Source organism: Poecilia mexicana, unplaced genomic scaffold (genome assembly GCF_051168715.1).
Source record: "Poecilia mexicana isolate PSO_F unplaced genomic scaffold, ASM5116871v1 scaffold_5, whole genome shotgun sequence".
NCBI lineage: Eukaryota > Metazoa > Chordata > Actinopteri > Cyprinodontiformes > Poeciliidae > Poecilia > Poecilia mexicana.
Genome location: NW_028263374.1, coordinates 19,237,277 through 19,260,074, shown reverse-complemented (window position 1 = coordinate 19,260,074; position 22,798 = coordinate 19,237,277). Strand labels below are relative to the sequence as shown.

The 22,798-nt window shown below is 36.6% G+C and overlaps 1 protein-coding gene across 2 annotated transcripts; it reads left to right on the top strand.

Moving 5' to 3' along the window:
- The first annotated feature begins 1,448 nt into the window (after positions 1 to 1,448).
- znf362a (zinc finger protein 362a) lies at positions 1,449 to 22,717 on the top strand. 2 transcript variants are annotated; one of them, XM_015000759.2, is made up of 9 exons: positions 1,449 to 2,359; positions 7,238 to 7,301; positions 9,807 to 10,014; positions 10,700 to 10,825; positions 12,182 to 12,509; positions 14,686 to 14,910; positions 16,003 to 16,081; positions 17,364 to 17,522; positions 18,830 to 22,717. In XM_015000759.2, exons 2-9 carry the CDS (start codon positions 7,239 to 7,241, stop codon positions 18,947 to 18,949), a joined length of 1,308 nt encoding a protein of 435 aa, XP_014856245.1. In that variant the 5' UTR covers positions 1,449 to 2,359; position 7,238; the 3' UTR covers positions 18,950 to 22,717. The 2 variants fall into 2 exon arrangements, with proteins under 2 accessions (XP_014856245.1, XP_014856244.1); XM_015000758.2 differs by having other exon boundaries at positions 9,774 to 10,014.
- The last annotated feature ends 81 nt before the right edge of the window (positions 22,718 to 22,798 follow it).

The following is a 22,798-nucleotide window of genomic DNA, read 5'->3' as shown; positions in this document are numbered from 1 at the left end:
GACGGTGAACGTCACTCTCTGTCTGCTCCACTTGTGGGACATTTTATGATTTTCAACATTAAAGCCTGTTTTATATTTAGCCAAATGTCATTATTTCTCAAGGTAACGACACCGAGGGGTTTTGGTCGGGTTCCTGAACTGGTAAACGGACCTGGGTGTTGCACAGAAGGGGAAATGGATGCATTACAACAAGCCTTCATTTGAGAGTGATTTGATGTAAGACATGCAGCAAAGGTCATCAGGTCGGGACCTGAACCCGTGACGGCCCGTCAAGGACTAAGGTCTGTGTTTGAGTCGCAGCTCCTTCTCTGCAGCACCATACAAGTTGTATCTTTTGCAAGAAGTCAGGTGACAGCTGTGACTGTAAAAGTTGCAGACCCCTGAACTATCGGCTGTAGTTAATCAATTAAACTGGGTCTCTAAGCAACTGGATTTAAATTGCTTTAAATACTTAATAGAGCACTGATGAATGGGAGTTGCGACACAGAAGATACTCCTGTTTAGAAACAAGAGTTCCTCAGACATGTTTCTGCTCTGTGCACCATTTTCTAACGTTGCTCTGTTGTTTCACCCTGACGTTGCTCCTCCCATCGATAATAAAACACCTGTTGGGTGGAGTTGGGTCAGGGGGATTCAGAAGCGTAAGACTGAAACTGTGTCCAGCAGGAGGCCAGTTTTAGCAGTGCATAAAGGACTCTGTTCTCCCCATATCTCCAACTTCATTTAAATGTATTTGTTTCCTGCAGGTCCCAGATTTCATTTCATGCCACTTTGAGTTTTGCATTTTCCATGGATGTAAATGTAGGTGCTGAGCACAAATGATAACAGGTGCATGTTAGTGATTTATTTTGTTATTTGAGTTTGTCGTAGTGGCCCAACTAGAATCCTGACTGAAATCTGTGCAGGGAGCTGATGATTAGGGTGATGGGGAGGAGGCCATCCAACTTCACATACCAGGAACTCATCGGCAAAAATTAACTGTAAAAACTGCCAGTGGAAACATGCAAAAAAAAAAATAACAAAAAACCTGGTCAGCATTTATAAAAAAGATTACTATGTGATGCTAACAAAGTGGTATCACATACTCAATTAATTATTGAGAATGGTATAAAGCATTTTTGACATTTTATTTTTAAATGAAATGTAAAGAAATTCCTATATAAAAAAACAGATATTATTTTAGAAAGTTGATTGTTTTCATATCTATTGAAAGAGGCTTGTCCCATTTTCTATCAGCAATGACTTGAAATTCCAGAAAAACAATAAAATAAAAACTACAAACAAAGCTCTCCTAAGGATTTTGGGCTTTATTTTGGTAAATATTTTAAAAGAGACATTTCCTACATCATGTTTTACAAAATCTAGTGCAATATTATTATAATATTTGCTGTTTGGATTTTTCAACATTTCCTAGATTTTGTTTATTATTATTATTATTATTATTATTATTATTATTATTATTATTATTATTATTATTGGTTTTGCTTCATGAAATACAAGTTTCTTACATGCTCAGGTTTTTGTTTTGTTTTTTGTCTTTTTGTCACATTTTACTATATTTGATCACTATAGTATTTGCAATATTACAATTTATAATCTCAAACTAAAACAAAGCTTCAGTGCAATTTACACTTTTATAGAACAGCTAACCCTCAATAAGAGTTGTGCAATAAAACAATTTGAAAGCTAAAACAATAACCGCTCCCTCTGTGAGTATCATTCCTGTGATGGGTCCTGCGGACCGCCAGCTGCGGCTCTGTGGCTGTCAGTGTGGCAGCAGTGCCCTCTCCTGCTGAGCTAAGCACAGAGCACATTAGCCTCCTGTCATGCTGCTGCAGCTCACAGGATTACTCATATTTAATGCACATTATCTCCGACAGACACGCAGCAATGATACAGTACACGGAAAATATAATAGGCGCATCTCTTTTTAGTCTCCAACTCCAAATAATTTGACTGTATTGACTACTTGCGAGGTTTATATTAGACATGGGGTGAGGGAAAGTGAGAGACGTTCATGTTATAATTCATTATTCCCACAGTAGTCTCCTACAGGAAGGTCTTGTAAAACGTAGAACCCCCCTTTTCTTCATGCGCTCATTTTTACTATAGCGCCGCGGCGCCAACGCGCACATCTGCGGCATCTGCAAGGATCGGCTGAAAATTATGAGCCAGAAAATGGGTTAAAAATCGGTCTGAACGGGTTTTTCTCTCTGTGCTCTCAGCAGCCTCTCGCCTGTAGCACCCAGAAGTGAACAGCAGGCGACCCGGAAGGCTTGAAGTCTGGCTGAAAGCAGGCAGAAAAAGGGGAGTCCTGCTCCGTTATAAATTTCTGTTTCTTCTCCTCTCGCTGGCGCAGGTATGTTGGTCTCTCCGTGCAAATTATCCGCCTCTTTATGCTGTTTTCCTCTCGCTCAAAGCCGCTGCGCTGCACCGCCGCTTCTCTTAAAAGTCGTGCAGAACTTGGAATAATAAAATAAGCATTTGCGATGCTTAAATGTTACTAGATGACGTCTTAAGCTGCCGTGCAAATAAAAGCCCTCTTGATGATCGGATTTATGGCTCAGCTCGGCGCTGTGTAAGAGCCACGCTGATGGCTGTAGGAAGTGTCAGTGTGTGGTGTTTTTTTTCCTCGCCAAGCCGGGCTATTCAAACCTGCAAATCAAAGTAAACAATCATCCCTACGATTTATGCAAATTTGCCGCATGCATTCGCGTCGCAGTGGCCTTTAATGACACCCGGAGGGTTATCTGCTTGTAATAGCCCTTTCTGCAGAATATGGCGTCCGCTGGTTATAAAAATAAGACAGGGCTGCCATTTTTGTTTTCCTTTTGTCTGATTTTTTTAATAAACTGTCTGAGAATGTGGGAGAGGCGGCGGACAGACCGAGGCGCTGCAGGATTGCTGCTCTGTAGGGGGAAACTCGCACTTAGAGCTGGTTTAAAGCTGGGAAAAATCTAAATCTGGAAATCAGCTTGCTTCTGTTTTTTTGTCTGAGCAATAACTGGCTTAAGTTGCTCCTAACTTTTTTTTTTTTATATCACCATTTAAAAAAAAAAAAAAAAAAAAAAAAAAACCTCACTGTAGGCCATTTCTCAAGAACCCAGTATATGAAGCGTTCACGGCAGCTACAGTGGATATAAATCCACGTTAAAATACTTTTTTTTTACTATAATAAATAAATGTATAACTTTTTGTAACATTTTTCCAGTTTAATAAGAAAGCTTTTGAGGTAAACGATAAATTAAAATAGGTAGACCTATCTCCTTTCAGACCCTGGTATTTATGTTTTGTTGATGAATGAATCCTACGCTTTAGTCCAGATATATGAAGTGTAGAGCAGATTGGTGTCACATGTAGGACACAATTATGAGTCTCATTCAGGTTATAAATCCGTTATAAATTTATAACCTATTTTAGATTCTTAGCAGCATCACAGACCAGTTTCTAACTGGTCTTTTACCAGTTTTGAAGAAATATCCAGTTTCCATTTGTGACTATTTTTCCATATTTTCTACAGTCACTAATGACTCACCTCACTATGCTATGATAGTTAGGTCAAATTAGCTGTTTTTGTCCTTGTGCCCCTCTCCTGACTGATACCTTTGTTTAATAAGCTGAATTTTGTACCCTCTGTGTAAATAATGACATCAGGTAAAACATGGAGATGAGCAAATGTTTATTCAAAGGTTTATTTTAAATATATATGTGGCACTTTTCTAATCAGTCAATATTATGCACATTTCCACCACTGCAGAGACGCAGATTTATTTTTACCCATATAGAGTCCAATTGAGACAGCATAGTGGATGCTCATATTTAATTTATAAAAGCTGAATGCTTGGTCACCACTGAACAGATGTGAAAATGTGGCTGTGCCCTTAACATGATATACTGATTATTAAGTTCTGATACGCAGGTGGTAAATAATCTTGCTGTTTCTGAAAACAGTTTAAATTTACAATTAAAAATGAAAATATGCAACTTGCATATTTTCATTTTTAATTGTAAATTTAAACTTTTAAACTTTTAAATTGATGGAGTTTAGTGAAACTGTGTGTTTTCTTTGCAACCCAAACACTTTAATGTTGGATTTCAGGCTCTTCTGTTTCAACTAAATGACATAAAATGTAAAATTATCTGTTGTTTTTAAACTCAAAAAGCTGCAAAGATCATATTGTTTCCTAAGTAATCATTGTACATTTAACAATATTGTTGAGGAATGTAGAAATAAATAGAAACATTAGCAGTTTAAACATTCCCCTGATCCTTTGCTTCAGAGGTTTGTGATTGGTTTATTGATTATTTTCCATTTCGGCACATTAGTTTCTGGTGTTTCTGAGGGCATTGCTTCAGTATTTGCAGTTAACATTCATGACATCTCAGCACTTTAATCACACCTTTTGGCTTTTAACACAATTTATGGAGCGCATATTATGAGGAGACCTGTGGCTGAACGGTTGTGAGTTTGATTCCAGCTCTGAGGAAAATTTAAAAATTCAATTGGGTGCATGTATATTCAAGTATTCACACCCCTTTAAGTTTTCCACCTATGTTCATGTTACATTCTTGTTGAGATTTTCTATAGCTGGCCAGCACCAGGTGGTTCATAATTGTGAAGTGGATGGAAAATGAAAATTTGCTTTTAAAAGTTTTTAAGTATCACAATTCTAGTTCAAGCTCAGTCAGATTGGATTTAGAGAATCTGTGAACACTCTTCTAAGTTTTTGTACAAATTCTTCTGTTGGATTAAGCTCTTTCCTTTGATTGGTCCGTTCTGACACAAATATGCTTTTGATCTAAACCCCGATACCTTGCATCTCTGCAGAGGTGTTCAAAGGGGCAGTATTATGTAAAATTGACTTTTTTGAGCTTTACATCATGTTATAATTTTATTCCTTCATCACAAACATGCCAGTAGTGTTGCTTTGATTCTTTCATGCATGTTTGAGAAACATTTTAATCTCCATGGCAACCATTCAGTTGTGCAAAACGCCTGGTTGGACCTAGCCCCGCCTTTCGAGACCCAAGCTCCACCTCGGAGCTGCAGTTTCCAAGCCTCACAGAGCAGCCCTCTCCCACTCAGCTCCTTCAGACTAGCCAGCAGCAATTAGCAAACACCTGGTGGAACTTAGCATCCGCTGAGCTCGTTAGACGAGCTGCTACTCAGTGAAATGCTGGTAAAAACATTATTAAAGACTTAATAGAGGAGAGATGTTGTAATGACTTCCTGAAGTTGTTGGAAAGAGCAAAAGTTTCTTAAAGAGATAGAGGCCCAATTTAAAGGTGTTAAATTCAAGTCAGTGTTTGTTAAGTCATGATTACAGCATTTTTACAACACCTGAATGTAACATAGTTACTTGAACAGCTGGATTTATGTGTAGATTAAGTTACATAGAGGTGGAATCTGTTTACAAATTAGTTGACTTCTGTAGGAAGTTGGTCATACTTGGTTTTATTTAAGAGTATTAAAGTAAAAGGGGGTTAACTACAATAAGACACTGATTTTGTTTTTTGATTTCATATGTAAAAAAGTAGATTTTACTTCCATATGAGATAATTATTACTTTCTGTTGATGTAGCAAATAAAACCCTAATAAAAGTCAGCAAAGTTTGTGGTTGTAATGTGAAAGAAAGGGGGGAAAGTTAAAGGGATATGAACACTGTGGTAAATAATGATTTTAGATGGAGGTACAATTAGGTGGCATGTCTGAGTATAAGACAGAAAATATCAGAAATTCTAAAGATTAAGTTGTTCATGTAAAATTATCTAAAAAGTCTTTGATCACCTGGATTGGATGCTGTTTGGCATTTCTATATTGACTGATTAAGAAATTAAACTTCTGATGAAGTTTAAATGAAAACATGTGTATATCATGTGAAGCTCATTTTCAGAATTACAAATAATGGATGTAGAACAAAGGCAAACAAAAAGAAAATTATTCAGGACAGCCTAATAAACTGTAATTAAGTACAATAAACAGAAATACCAATTTCCTATTTGACTAAAACCCTCACTACAATCACGTTGTAGCTCAGAAAGCAACACAAAGATGCATAAAAGCAGAAAAACTCCCCTAAGGCAGAAAGCCCCCATCGTTATAGAAATTTTCTGGGAGGTGCATTGTGCGGCCGTACCTCTAGATGTATCGGTTTTGTTTCTCTTGGCTTGCAGATGTGGGCTGTGTTATGCTTCTGCTAAGCCAAACAGACTTAGGAATGGCTCTGTGTGCCAAAGCATGCAAGGCAAAATGTTTTAAAAAGATCTTCAAGAGGGTTGGAAAAGAGAGGCTATGGAAAGAAAGGCCTTCAGAGCAAAACTTAAACTGTATGTGTTTCGCGTTGCCTTTAAAAAAGAAAGATTTTCAGCCGTCTGATTAAACTTGATTAATGTAACAGAAGCCTTATCAATCATTGTGCTTATCACTCACAATCAGAGCTAAATTGTAGGTATTTATAACTGTTTCCATGAAGGTTTGAGATGAGAGAAAAAAAACTTAGGAATAAATGCTGCATGTTATCCATTTAGATTTTCCTTATTTACAAGTTTATGCAGCTTCTTATTCTGGAGATTCATGTTGGGTTTGCAGCCTTGTTCAGAAAGCACTCCTCCAAATTTACCCTGGTTTTCTCCTCACCCTTAACCAGTCAGGGCCCCTTGTTTTAAGGAGGAGACAGAAAGCGACAGATTAGCATCTAAGTCAAACTAGTAGGCTCTGTTTTCTGATAACTGTTGCACAACTAACAGCTGAAATCACATGGCAGCCTATCTCAAGGTCTGCATGCTCATCCTGCAAAAGTGTGTCTGAGAATCCTCAGCGAGTTTAATTTAGATGTACAAATCCTTCAGAATGAACTCACCCTACTGGCTCATAAACATCCTCCCTGCAAGCAATATAACATGTTGGACTTAAAGTAGTGCAAGGATGCAAAGCTGGGTCAAACAGGAGCCTTTATACAGAATATTCTTGGAAATACGCTATCACAAGACTGATTATTGCACCAAACAGTCAGCTGTTGTTTAGTTATAGGGCTACCGACGTGGCTTTTAACCACATTAACAACAGAAACACACAGAAGTGTACAGGTCACAGAGCTATAGAAAAATCTGAACAAACAGGAGTCATCAAGCAAGAAAAAATACACACTGTGACAAGAGTTGGTTCAATATTTGCATATTTCCTGCCGTTTTGCACACCTGACATTGTCCTTTTTATAATCTGTGTATTTCTTTCAGGATGGCTGAACCGCGCTTTAACAATCCCTACTTTTGGCCTCCTCCTCCTTCTATGCCTGGCCAGGTGAGAACCACCTTTCACAACTAAAACCAATCTTAAAGTCAATCTTTTAGACATCAATGAAAAAATACAGTTCTGTATGACTGACTTATGATTATAAGAAATAATAGGTTTTCTGATCCTAAGCTCTGATAAAGAAGGAATATTATAAATATTTAATTGTTTGAGCTGTCAACAGATCATTTTGACCAAAATGTAATTAAATAGCACACTGCGAAGCTTGATATCTATTCCCCTGGTTTTTACCAATAAATGATCATATAAACTGGATTTCAGTTAAACCTACTGGCTCCTCTGAGTCCAAAAGTCTGAAAAATATATTTATTCTAATTGAAAGATTAATTAGTAAACACAAAACATCTTTCAGCCACTTTGAGCTGTAAACTCCTTAAAGGAGTTTAGGGAAGGACACCTCTGCTGTCAGGTAAAACTCCCAAGAGTCAGCAGTTTTTCAACAAAAACACAGTTATATTCAATCATTTAAAATATTATTGAAAAGCTAATTTATAGTACTAACTCTTAAGGGAAACACATTTATGATGATTTTCCACTTACAGCAACTGAAAACACATCATAAGATTAGAATAGTAATTTTAATACAAAAAAAATATGTCCTTTACAAAAAAACATGTTAAGGTTGTTATTTTCAAAAGTCATTTTTAATCTCATATTTATTGAATCTGACTGTAGGTGTTAGTGGTATTCATAATAAAAAAACAATAAACCAGTTGAAGTAATGTCCCCTAATGTCAGTTTATTTTTTTCTGTTTGTTTTTGAGTTTTGTTAAGCTGAACAAGCTAGTAGCTGCGTTAGCTAGCCAGCAGCAGTTGGCTGTTTAGCTAACTGACAGTTGTGGTAGCCTCTTTAATTCACAGTACCTAAGCAGCTCAACTGACCAGGTGTGGGTTTGGTAGCAGAAAATATGTCAAAACCCTGATTTAGTCATTTGTAATTGTTAAACAGTTTCTTTTTTTGACCATCAGAAACGGCTAACTGGCAGCTAGCAGCAACAAGCAAGAGAAGAGGAGCATAACTGCATGCTGCAGTGTCTCCACCATAAAGAGAGTTAAGGAATAGTGTACATACCTGTAGCAGGGGGATTTCTTATTTCAGTGAGCTTGTAGAAAAATTAAGAAGTCTACAGAGCTACTGTAGGCTAACAGCTTTTCAGATGGATAGCACCTCTTTGATTTAGCTGAGTTCAGTAATGTGAAACAATTTAATCTGAAAATTTACGCATCAGCAGGATCCACAACGTGGATGTTAATTTACCCAATTTGTACATTAGACGTTTGTTTGATTTCATCTGGAAAAGCAGACCTGGAAAAGTACAGAACCATATTATTTTTAATGTCAATTTAAAGCTTGTTGAAAGAATTGAAAAGGTTTAGACATATCTTGTGATATCAAGGTGAAAAAAGTGTAAGACAAAGTACAAGTTTATTATACCTTCTCTTTGTTTTACAGAAGACATGATCAAAATCACAGCAGCAGAATATATTTTATATCTCCAAGGAACACCAGCAAAGTCTGTAGACAAACTCAGTAACGAAATAGCTATATTAATTAGGAAGCATTTAGCGCTATTAAAAAAAACATGATAAAATCCAAATAAAAGTCTTGAATTCACAAAAAAAACTACAGGTTACAGTTTAGACTGGAGGAAAGTATTTTCTTTCACGTTTCACATTTTCATTGCTTGGCAGCGTCAGTAAATGCAAAGACTGTCTCACTGTCTCAATTCTGCCTCACTTGTAGACAGAGCATTTTTACTTTTGTAAAGTGTGAATATTTAACATGACATGACGTGAAAGCCAGACGGTCTCAAACTTTTGATGAATTTTTGAGTTAGGTCAAATTTCAATGATTTCCCTATACTGCTCCTTCTTTTTTTTACATTTTGAACCTCAGCTCATAACTTATCTGACATTCACCAGCACAAAAGCCAATACTTGATAAGAAGAGTGTTTGCATTTTATTTTTTTAATTTCATTTAATCCCTGGATTTCATCCCAAAACCACATCAAGGCATGTCTCACTGCAGTAAATGTAGAAACCAGTGACTGAAACGGCAGACTTATTGGATTACATTTGTCTTCTGCAATAATAAAATAAAAGTTTGTCTTACAGAAAAGATAGATTAAATTAGAAACAATTAAAATGTATTTCTCAAAATCTTTGAAGCATCAATTCAACAAAACCATAAAAGTAAGAAGAAAAACAGGGACTTTTATATCCTCTATGTTCTGAAGATTTTTAAAAGTACATAAATATCTAACTCAAAAGTAGCTATTTATTTGCATAAAGAAGATTCAAACAAACAAAAAGCTAAACAGGCATTCCTTCAAAGTCTCAAAGCTTTGGCTGCAATGTCTGGTGTCAACCAATAGAGGGCACCATAGCCCTGAGAAGTGTCACTGATTGAACTGATGATGGCTGTTCTTCTGTCACTAATGGTGGTTTCTGGCTGTCAGCTGGATAACCTAGTCTTGATCAATAAAATCAAGGAGCAGCTGATGGCGGAGAAGATCCGGCCGCCACACCTGCCCGCTGTTTCGGCCGCCTCCCAGCAGCCTCTGATGTCTCCGTCGGGCCAGGCCGAAGGCAGCCAGCACGGGATGTCCAAAGCTCAGCAGGGGTCCGGACTGCACAGTCCAAGCCCGTCGCAGCCTGACATCGCCCTGCACGCCCGCCCTGCCTCCAGCTCTGTCACAGGTACTCCAACTACGTCCACAGATTAAATTAATCTAAATAATTATTAAAAAACTAACGCTGTCAATCCATTAAAAAATGTAATCACATTAATCACGCTCTGTGATTAATCATAATTAATCAGTTTACTTAACTTTTTAACTTGACATGCAAATAGGCAAGTTTTCAAAAAATGTTTGAGAATCTTGAGACAATAAAACATTTTCTTACTTCTCCAAAGATTTAAAATAAATCTTTTTGTTTTAAACTTTAACTTAGCAATATCAATCATTTTAAAATGACATAATCAGAGGGACCAAGATATAAAGTTAAGTGGAAATTTTGGTATTTTAAGGATGAAAATTAATAATTTGCACAAGTAACAAAAAATAAAATTCTTCCAAAATTAGTTTCATTTAATAAAAACGTATTAATCTTTAACAAAAACTGCAGGTGTGTGTCTTCATTTAATTTTTGGTTAAAACATCTTTGTCTTTCATTCAGTGAACTTGCTCTCAGTGGGTAGAAAATCCAGAAATTATACTCAAGAGTAGCAATACTTCATGATAAAATGACTCAAGTACAAGGCAGTAAATTTACTCCTAAAAGTACTTTATTTGAAAAAGGTTTCTCAAGCAAATGTAATTGAATAAAAGTAACTAGTTACTATCTAACTCTGATTAAGACGTATATGTTTCTCCTTAATTAGGTCGTATTCTTGGAGATGTGAACTTGAATTTGGACGACAAGGCAGCTCTGAAAGCCCGGGGTCTGTGGGAGGACTGGCACCTGCGTCAGCTCATAGACCACCCCTCCAGAACAAACCACGTCTCAGGTGAGCAAACAAGACAAACCTTTCCTCAGTGGGTTCACTTCACCTGCCTCAGAGGACTTTTCTTTTCTTTGTTCCTCTTAGCTTAAATGCTCCAGATGATGCAGAGAAATAAAGAGGAAGCGTTCATTCATTAATTAGTTGTAAATTAAACCGACACTAGAGGCGCCTCAGAAAGCTGGAGGGAAGATATGAAAATTTTAAAAAAGGCATCCTTTCAAATTTTTTCGAATTATTCATTTTGTATACATTTCATATGTTTTTCAATTATTATTATTATTATTATTATTATTATTATTATTAAATAAGTTAAAATAACTTATGGAAGGTGGAGATAGAAGATAGAAATAGCCAACAGAGGGCGCAATGCACTGTAAAACGTTTGAGCTGCATTTAGTTCTAATATCTTCAACTATTTAAGTCAAATAAATTTAGTGAGTTTTAGATTTGAACCTAAATGTGAGTTTGTGAAAGATAAACTTACAGTAGTAAGTTGTGTTAACTTTTTATTAAACTTGTCAAACTTAAAAAAACTGAAATAAGAAAAAGACAGCAGCGGGAACTATTTCCCAGAATGCTTAGCGGCTTGTTTTTGTGTCCTGAGATGGAAGTGCGTTACATCGATCTGACTCTATTTGTTATTAATGCAAATGTTTATTTTAAAGCTTAAGGATAATGTCCTTAAACTAAATGTTTTTAGCATTAGTCATTGTGATGTTTAATAAAATTCATTATCAGATCAGAAATTTTGTTCACGCAATTTGAAACTAAAATAAGTATTTATTTTAACTTGGTATTGTGAGTGAAAATAATAACGAAATGTGGCTCTTTAACTGGGTGAGGCCAGTTCTTTTCTTCCATATTGTGAAATAATTATTTGGTTTAAATTGTAGCATTAAGTTAAAACTCTCAATTCAAGATTAATGAACTTAAATCTTTCTAAGATTTAAGTTCATGAGTGATTTAAGTTCATGAGTGTTAGTTGAAGCTGGTGGCCTCAACTAACACTCACTCTTTGGTTACCTAGCAACACCCTGTTAAGTATGTTGTGGTTACTTAGCAACCTGATTAGTAACTTGCAGCAGTTTAAGGTTTTGCCACCGTGCCTCATCTCTGCTTAAAAGTAAAAAACAACAGAGTGAAGTGAAAACTGGCTAAAGCAGGAAAGGTCATGCCACCACTTTGCCATTATGTAAAATATTTAAAACAAAAAAACAACAACTAATCAATAATAATCAATATCGAGTGATATGAAATACTTACTTCGTGATAAAGTTTTCAGCCATATTGTCCAGCCATTATTATAACAGCTATGATAATGTTCAGTAATGTTCTCATCTTCACCATTGTTCCTGTCAGGTGTGGCACTGGCATCCAGAACCGGGAACCTCAGCACTTCGGAGATCATAACCCCAACAACGCCCACCTCAAGCAGCCACAGCCGGCTGGGTGGAGCCCCCACCCCTCACCTCATCTCAGGGTTAGCCGGCAGCCACGGGATCGAGCCGGGTAAGACCAACGGGGGCTTTGTGGGTCTCCTCGGCCCACCTCCGAAGCAGGATCGAGGGCGCAAGAAGATCAAGGCAGAGAATGGCTCGTCGCTTTTGGTGGTTCCGTACCCGATCCTGGCCTCGGGCAACGACCAGTCCTGCGTCACCATCACCGCTAAGGAGGGCAAAACCTACAGGTGAGGAAAAACTGTTGTATTCTGCTTAGAGCAGGACAATAAATCAGGACCAATATAGATCATGATAGAGGCATGATCAATATCAATAGATAATACATCTGATAGAATATTCAGTATTCAATGTATAGAATATTCACTGAACTCCAGAAGCACACAGCATTCTGGGAGATGTAGGCAGAGGAAAGGCTCAAACTCTCATGGCCAGAAAAGTAAGATTGGTGGAGTCAACTAGCTAATTCGCTCTTTGGTTACCTAGCAACTCACTCACTCTTTGGTTACCGAGCAACAACCAGTTGAGTAACTGCCGCAGCAGCAGTTTAAGGTTTCACCATTGTGCCTCATAGCTGCTTAAAAATAAAAAACAAGGCCGTGAAGTGAAAACTGTGGATAAAACAGGAAAGATCACACCACCAGTTTGTAAGTATTTCAGATACTTTAAGCAAAAAAAACTGATGTATAATGCTAATATCGTGAAATGTTTTTCAGCCATATTGTCCAGCCTTATTTTGGGTCAAAAAGTGTTGCTGCCAGCACAACAAGAAGCTCAGAGCAAAGTTGAATCTGCTATGAATCTATCATATTATAGTGACTGGCAACAAAATAACACTAACATGTATAATCTACAAATAAAAATCAATAAAACATAAAATATTTAGAGAAAAATATGATTGTCAGGACATTTATACTATAAAGCACACAAATACTCATAGAAATATCAACGCACTGACTGCGGTTTCAACCCAGATTTTATTAAACTTTATTGGGCAGTTCAGTTTGACATCCACAAGGTATTTACCTCAAGAACAAATAAAATCAGACTGCAGGGATTATCGAGAATCTTGTTGAGGTCAAGATGTGTTTTTTAAAGTGTTTTATCGCTTCTACAAAAAATAAAGCAAACTAGAAGGAGTAAAAACACAAACAGTGACAAAGAAAGATAAAAAATGGTAAATCATAACACCACACCATGATTTAAAACCGCCTGAAATCCCAAAATTGAAATTCTCCTTAAAGAAGCAGGATGTGAGAGTAGCTGATTTGTAGTCTCTTGCAAAATAACGGTTTATTATTGCGGTTTATTATTGCTGAGTTGTTTTTGTGACAAGACTTAGAAAATGAAGAGGGACCTGTTCAAGTTTTCCAGCTGGGAACAAACTGCTTGCTGCAAAGCAGAAGCAAGAAGAGGCTAAGTGTCCTGAGCAGTAAAGTACAGAAGCACACCTTTGATACACACCATCAACCTTAAATCAGTGGTTTCACATTCTTCAGATATATATTTACACGTCATTTTTAGCTGAACATATCAGGAATGACAGAAGTGATGATAACCATCTACAGCTGTGACTGTTGCTGTTGGAAATGGTTCTCGAAGAAAACCAGAACAAATGCAAATACAAGACAGCACATTTGGGGCCTCATCATTAAGTACTGAGAACAGGGATTAGAAGAAACTGTTAAAAAAAAGGGAAAATAAAACAAGAGCACACAGAAATGTAACAGTTAAGGAAATACTCAAACTGTCTAATCTGTAAACATCTCTTGGTCTTTACTGGTGTGTTAAAAGAACAGTTTGTAACAGTTAAACTCGTTTTAAATAGATTTATTACACCGAGACTGTTTTTATTTGTTTCTTTGGGTTTGTGGTTTTGTTTTGGGTTACTTCTAGATCAAAGTTTTGCATCTGTTTGCTCATTAGGTTTGGTCTTGCCACATCATAGTTTATTTTTTAGCCTTCACTTTTAGATTTTTTTCCCTTTGGATTATTCCTGCCAGGTTCTTGCATCAGTTTTCTTAGTCATCATTAATGTCATTTGTGCTCTTTAGGTTTGCTGTTAATATTTCTTTGTCTAGAAAATGTTGGTATGTTTATGTTTTCTTAGAGTTTCTTAGTGGATCTTCTGTTCTGTTTTTCTCAGTTCAGGCCCGTTTCTTGATCATGAAACTATTTCCTCTCCTATGTTTTTCCTCTCCGCTGGGGGGTATTTTAATGGCAATAAGTCATAATCATCAAAATTAAGAGAAACAGACTTTTGAAACACATCATCGTATATGCTTAATATTCAAATATTCTCCCAATTGTTTCATTTACAAATCTGGTCAATAAGAAGTTTTATTAATGATTTATTGATTTCTGTGTTTTCTTCCTGATGCATGTCTCCTGTTTTCCTGTTTTCAGGTGTAAAGTTTGTCCCCTAACCTTCTTCTCCAAGTCCGACATGCAAATTCACTCCAAAACGCACACAGAGGCGAAAGCCCACAAGTGTCCTCACTGCACCAAGACGTTTGCGAACGCCTCGTACCTGGCCCAGCATCTGCGCATCCACCTGGGCCTCAAGCCGTACCGCTGCTCCTACTGTGAAAGATGCTTCCGCCAGCTCTCCCACCTGCAGCAGCACACCAGGTCTGACCTCCGACAAACACACAGCTCATCTGCAACGGTTCAGTATAGACCTGCACAAAATACTAACACTAATACCTGCAATGTTGCAAAGGACTGCTTTTATGCAGTGTTTGATAGTATGTTATATGCCATAGCTTTAGACTTTTAATATCAGAGCAAGACCTAGAGAAAGTACTGTTAATTTATAAATCTAGCTCAGCGTTTCTCAAGCTTTTTCAGGGCGAGGGCCACTTAACCCATTTAACAAACAGTCACGGACCACCTAACCTGAAATTAGTTTTTAATTAAATGAAAATGACAATTGGCCTAAACGCAGAGTATCATTCATTACCAAGCAAAGTCAACAACGAACGATTCCTAATGCTAACCGCTTACAGTCGTTCAAAGGAATCCAAGCGCTAGTGAACGACACACCAACACTCAGCAGCTATGACGTAGCTTCCTCTGATACTATAATATTCCTGGAGTTGTTTTCTTTCCACCGGTGTCTGCAGCTTTTCTTTTGAGTTACCCGTTTCCATCACTATTTTTAACACAGCCCTGTGGTAAGCTAGCTGTAGCGTCGGACTTTAAGCTGACGTCACGGCAAATAAACGGTCGTTTACATGCAGTAACTCGCGGTCCTCTAGGGGGCGACCGCGGACCACCAGTACAAATCTAACTCAACCCAGAACAACTGGAAGCAACATTTAGTTTTTTTTTTACATCAATAATCCAGAACAAACTTAAGATCCAGAGAAACCCCTATTAGTTTATAAATTATAGACTACTTGATCTTACTAAACATGGGGAACCAATATGTAGTTTTATATTTTTACCTTTTTGTCTTTCTTTTGGTTTTGTTTTTTTGTTTGTACTTGTTTGTAATTTTAGAGGGGTTGTAGTTATTTTGAATATACTGAGTTGGTGTTGATGCAACATTCAAGAGCCAAAACGTCATTTTAAATGTAAAAAGGGTTAGGGTCAGGGTTACGTAGTTTTGTATTTTTCCAAAATTAAAATATAAAAAGCCTTTTCTGGGTCACCTTATCACTTCATATTTGATGCTTTTATCTTCCTGTTCTACCCGGTTTTGTGTCTTTTGTGTTTCAGAATCCACACAGGTGACCGACCTTACAAATGCCTCCATCCAGGATGTGAGAAAGCTTTTACGCAACTCTCTAATTTGCAGGTAAACATGAGCTGTTTTCTAACTCTCTCCCCCATTATAACAACCAAGGTTAATGGTTTAGAAAATCACATGTAATGTGATCTTTTTACCAAGGATCATAAAGAAGCCTCCTGTTTCACCTGATCTTATCAGAAACGTCTTCATCTGACCCTCATTTGTTTATATTGTTTATTTATATATAGCATTTTGATATTTAGAAAAAAAAGTACCTTGTAATTTATACTCCCATTCTGACCAACATCTTTCACCCAACAACTGTCTCTATAATAACCTACTTTAAATCAGAAAAACTTACATTTGTTGCATCTGTCTCGATTTTTTTCAGCGTAAGATTTTACATGGCCTGGTTTTACTGGACAACAGTCAAAATAATTTTTCAAGACTACTGTCTTGAAGTCTAGAAGTCCACCAGTCGTTCATTTCCCACCAACATCATGTGGCTTCTATCTGAAAATACACTGAAAAATACGTGCCAAACTTTTAATTTTCCTCCCATTTTGTTTCTTCTGGCTCACTGCGATGATTAAAAGTAAAATCCCTCTTCAACTTTAACTTTAAACTGAAGCTTTGGGGCTGAAACAGACTAGTATGTGCAATTATTTGGAACAAAGATGATGCACCTGCTTTTAAAAACTGGTATGTTTAATCAGTATGAATATGGTTGTATTTTTATGCGTGTCATGATATTCTTCTGTTTTCTGCTGCATGATGTTATGTTTTCTGAACAGGTCGTTGTTGAAAATGAGATTTTGTTCTCAACTTACCAGGTTAAATAAAGGTAAAATACACCAAGTTGCAAATTGTGAAGAAAGTATCCCCACAAGCTGATTACAAAAAAGTCAGGAATCTGTAACCTGGGACTCTTTAAGCTTCTACAGTGGCTCAGTGGAAAAAATGACCAGAAATCATTCAAATAAATCTTTGAAAAAAGTCTAGCAGGATATTTTAGCAGTTTTTCTATGCATCTTTATGCAATATCTGAATGACACAAATGGTACAAGAAATGTGTTTTTGTTTGCTAAAGACTCAAAATACCAAGAAGTTGTTTTTACTTCAAAATGTCTTGCAGCTTTTTCAACTTTTATCAGATTGTATTTAGCTGAACTGAGGTCAAAGCGGTTCTCGTGGTTGTAAAAGTCGCTTCCTAATCAGCGGGGAAGTTCATTTTATGTGACTTTTTCTATAGGTTTGTTGAACAAACTGACTCAGAAAACCCTTCGGTCTCCAGCTTGTCCTTAAGCACACAGACTAACCCGATGTGTGTCTGCTTTCTTTCTCAAAGTCTCACCAGAGGCAGCACAACAAGGACAAGCCCTTCAAATGCTCCAACTGTTTCCGTGCCTACTCAGACTCGGCCTCGCTGCAGATCCACCTCTCTGCACACGCCATCAAGAACGCCAAGGCCTACTGCTGCAGCATGTGCGGCCGGGCGTACACCTCAGTGAGTTCACAGGAAACTCTGTGGCCGTTTTACATGCAGGGGAAGCTGTGAGGCACCGTAGAGCACAATAAATGGAGCTCACTTTAAACAATGTATGCAAACTCATAGCCTCAAATCAAAGAAACCAAGTTTTCAAAATTTAAGTTTGCAGAACTCAACTAACTTGATCATTATCAGGAAGTAGTGTTGATATAATAGTACATGTGTGTTCTGCAAAACCTGATTAGTTCTCCTAAGTTGCAAACTCAAAATCTTGTAGTTTTCATAAAATTAACTGATTGAGCAACTTTGTGCAATTTTCCTTAAGTTAACATAATGAATCTGAGTATATTTTAAGTACTGCAATGACACCAAGTGCTTAATTTTTTAATTAGAAACTACATATATAAAAAGAAAACAACATAATCAAAATAATTCCTGCTTTCTGTTTTTGTTTCTCAAACTCAAACTTTGACAGAAAATATTGGAAGCAGTTATGTTTTTTCAAATCCTTTCATTAAAACAATCCCATGTTTCGCTACACCTTAAGGCAGAGCAGGTTGGTCATGGTGCAGTTTCATGTATGAAAATGTAAATACCCAAAACATAGGTAGTATGAGTTGCACTGCTCGTTATGATGAACAGACTACATACATGGAGCTTTGGAGTCGCCTTAAAACATCTTAAAACACATTTTTTGTGACAAAAGTGGTTTAACTAGTCGCTGCTGGTGGCACAATGCATTGTGGGATACCTTGCTGGCCTATTAAATATTAAGCTTTTTGTCATTTACTCAACTTTAGTAGATTAACTTATCAAGCACTTTATGTTCAAGTTATGTTCACTTGAAATGTTTTATTAATATTTCGCCATTTGATACGTTTCTGTGGCCTCTTTTTTGTATTTAATTTGAGACTTGTATTCTGCCATCTACTGGATGATCGTTGCACTGCAGGCGGTGAAACTGCTTTTTTTTTTCTCGCTCTCTCTCTTTTCAAAATGTCCGCTCGCATGAGATTGGTCACACGGTTTTTCCAGGGAAAACCTTGCCAATTTTAGACAATTTGGGGTAAAATTAAACATGTATTATTATTTTTTTTTTAATTAATGCTTTACATTTTGAGACAATGCACAATAACATAATGATTTATTTGGTATATTGCATTTAAATAATGTTAAAATCTGTGTATCATATTTGGTACTGCAGGTATTTAAAGTGATTTGTGTAATATTTTTATAAAGTAATCTATGTGAGTTCTTTCACAATAATAGTTGCTCTAAAACCACTGCATTTTCCGGTGTAAAGTTATTTTTCCTCTTCTCTCCAGGAGACGTACCTCATGAAGCACATGCCGAAACACGCGATGGTGGAGCACGTCATGTCCCACCATTCCCCTCAGAATAGGACAGGTTCTCCCAATATTCCCATTCGGATCTCCCTCATCTGAGCTCCATTGCCGTCGTCTTTCCTCCCATCACAGACTCCTACTGCCTGACGGACCGCTCGGCTCCAAACGGGGGCAGAAATCATCTGGAGAAGAGGTTCTCGTCTGACGAGTTTTTCCTTCTTCTCTGTGTTGCTAAAGAGAAAGTATTAACGGGATCATCCAAAGGTGATTTCAGCACTTTCAGGCCTGACACTGACGGGCCGGATATTTGTTTTGTTTTTGTTTTTTTAATGGGACTTAAACAAGTATTGCTCCAGGCAGCTACATAGAGAATCTTTTTAAGTTTTGTGTTATACATATAACTCTGTGTTTTTAAAAAAACGCTTTAACTCCCCTTAAGTCATATATTAATTAGTCTTCCATTATCTACAGATGCAGGCAATCTTGGTGACAACCCTGGTGTGTAAAAAAACGTCTCTAATTTACCGATTTTATACTATAAAATCCGTATTTATACAGACTTTTTATACAGATTTAGCTGTTTTTATACGGTAAAATTCTGGCAACCACTGCTGCCAGTATTTTACTGTAAATTATAAACTTTTTTTTTACAGTGTGGTGTGTAAAATAGCTTAAATAATCTTTTACTACAGTGCCACAATTTAACTTAAAATTAAAGGAAAATCCAATAATTAAATGAGTATAACAAAAATAAATTCATGTTAAGGCGTAAAATCATACCAAAAAAAAAAAATGCCAAAAGTGATTTTCTTTTTTTCCCTTGGCAAAAATGAGTTAGGCTTTTATTGTAGGTGACAATATTTAAAATGATTTCAACTAAAACATATAAGATGCTTTTTAAGTAAATCAAAACTTGAAAAACAGATGTATTATTAAGTTATGATTTTCTGGCGTCTTTGGACATACAGCTCTGGAAAAAAATTAAGAGTTCTCTGATTTTACTCTACAGGTTTATGTCTGAGTAAAATGAACATTGTTCTTTTATTCTGTGAACTACTGACAACATGTCTGTGATATTCAAAGCACAAATTTAGGATTTATTTGCAGAAAATGAGAAATGGTCAAAATAACAAAAGGTGCTTTCAGACCTCAAATAATGCAAAGAAAACTAGTTGATACTCATTTACAAACAGCAACACTAATGTTTTAACTCAGGAAGAGTTCAGAAATCAGTATTTGGAGGAATCACCAGGAGGTTTTCAATGGGGTTCAGTGCAGTGGGCTCTTAGTTTTTTCCAGAGCTGTAAATGTGATGTTATGCCAGAGAAAAGCCTCATCAGACCTACCATCACAAACACTACTGGGACCTTAACTGGAAATATCTGCTTTGAGAGTAAAATTGAGCCTAAAACAAAGGATGAACGTTTGGAAATTTGCCTCATCCCTAAAGTTAAGCATGGTGGTGGATCTGTGATCCTGTGGGAAGAACTTGGAGTCTGTAGGATCTAGATGCCATAAAAAGAAAACAAGATAATTTCCCTAATTGGTAAATGTTCTCCAATTAAAGGTTGAATTCTTATTACATTTTCAAAATGAAAAGATTAATTTAAGGTTTTTTTTTACACATCTCTTAGGTGGATTGTCAACATATTTGTCTGTAAGTTAACATAAAAGTGTAGGTTTGTGTATTCATGTGTGTTTTAACACTAAGGCATTCATTAACAATGTGTCAGCATCTTCAGTTCCAGTGATGTCTTCGCCTTCTTGCCAAGCTCAGAATCGGATGGAGAGGTTTGATTAAACTTCACGACAGTCATCTGAAAAAAATCTAGGTTGAGGAAACTGTTGAGTTTTTCACATCACTGCAAAACAGACCAGAATAAGCTGAAGTATTCAGAGGGTAAAGGCAGAACGCCTCGATCCGTTTCCCTTTGACAAAACTATGTTTCTGTGGTGTTTTGAGAATTAGATGTTATTCACTTAATGGAATCACGTTATTTAGCGTTTTTAGTTGACGTTCTCTTAATAATATCCTTGTGATCTCTTGATGCAGAAACTATAAAAAGTTATCAAAAATCAAATAAGATTTTGTTTGTGTATCACATTTCAGCAGCAGGGCATTTCAAAGTGCTTTACATCATAAAAACACAAAAATCAACAACTGAAACATTACATTTTTCCGTCATTACTCATCAGATATGTCTGGGAGCAAAAGCAACTCTAATCTTGTGGATCTGTTTAGATCTAAAGGAACTCAGTGTTTCAGCTGTTTTGCAGTTTTCTGGAAGTTCGTTCCAGATTTGTGGTGCACAGAAGCTGAATGCTGCTTCTCCATGTTTGGTTCTGGTTCTGATGCAGAGCAGAACCAGGAGACCTGAGAGGTCTGGAAGATTGATACAACCGCAGCAGATCTTTAACGTATTCTGACACGTCGACATGAAGCAACTTAAATTTTACCACCTTTTCTTGTTTACTTGTCATAACTGTGAAAGGCCTGTGTGACACGGCTGCTCATCTTTATCTCATTTTAGGATAATTTCAAACACTGTGCTTTCATCTGCTTCAGAAATATAACTTTGATTAAACAGGTTCAAGGAATAAAACCATTATTAATCCATTTTAAATTATTACATTTTCTCAGACACAATGTCTTGTTCTCTGAACTCATGTTGGACACAAACATGTTTGGATTCAGTTTTAGTTATTTCCATCAGCTGTGATCAAAGCTTACATGTTGTGAATAACTTTTACTGTTTAATTTTACACTCAGCTCATGTAAAGCATTTACAAATATGCATATGCTTTGGATGCATATCTGTCCTTCCATCTTATTTTTTATACTTTGGTAAAGAAGCATTATCTTGACACAAGCTGCAGAAAAATACTTTCATTAGCCTTCTATTCTAAAATATATATAACAGTTTACATCGAGGTGAGGCTTTGTAAAATAATGAGACAAAGTCGGGTTTATAATTTTAGCCCTTCAGTTGCTGTGGTTTTATTCTTGGACAGAAAATGCTTTTTTCACTTCCCTGAATCCAAAGTGATGTTTTGGTGTTTTGTCAAGATAAAATATAGCCACCGCCCATCGATGCAAATAGCTGTCCAGGTTTAGAGCAACACTCTGCAGGGACGTTTAGGCATTTCCCCTTTTCCATGAAACATTCCAGTGTAAGGAAAAATTGGTGGTTGTTGGAAATTTTTAACTGCAACTTGATGACCTTTTTGGGGATGAACTTTTGAACATTTATTTATTGATGAGTTATTTTGTTTTATGTCATGCATTTTTTTTTTATGTATTGTGTTTAGATGCATGGGCTCTATCCATAAATCATGTTTTAGTTTGTATGAGTTGGCTAAAAAGTCTACAGTTTCCAGGAAGTGGGCTTTTTTTCAGTGACTGGTTTTGCAGTAGTACTAACGAGGCTGCATTGTGAGCCAAGTTAAAATACCAAATAATCTCTAATCTCTCCTGAACCTGAAATTATGACCAAGAATCTGAGACATGAGAAGATAAATAAAGAGATCAAAAATGTGTTTTCTTCTTCACAAGTTGGTTTCCATGTTTTATTGTAAGAATTAGTCACTACTGTGGAAACGAAAAGAATCCATGGATTTGTTTCATAAACATCGTTACGCTGATCTTTGTCGAGGTTGATGAGACGTTACGGTTTACAGCTGCAGTCTGAGGTGGGCACGTCAAACATGACCTTTTCCATTTACTTATAAAAGTATACTTTATTTTACAAGTGTTTAAGGCCTTAACTTTGTGTACGACACCTGAGTTAATTTGTAACCTTCTTAACATTTGTCTTTTATGTCGGAGCATGATAAATTCTGTAAATAAACTACTAACTGTCAAAGCAATTGTAATAAACGTGTTTTTACTGATTTGATAATCTACCATCAGATAAAAGGTGTGTAGATCATTCTATGACAGTCATAAAG

Coding starts and splice junctions, on each gene's coding strand:
- znf362a (XM_015000758.2), top strand. CDS start 7,239: ATGGCTGAACCGCGCTTTAACAATCCCTACTTTTGGCCTCCTCCTCCT. Junction 12,510..14,685: donor AAGGAGGGCAAAACCTACAG/GTGAGGAAAAAC, acceptor TCCTGTTTTCAG/GTGTAAAGTTTGTCCCCTAA. Junction 16,082..17,363: donor CGCAACTCTCTAATTTGCAG/GTAAACATGAGC, acceptor TCTTTCTCAAAG/TCTCACCAGAGGCAGCACAA.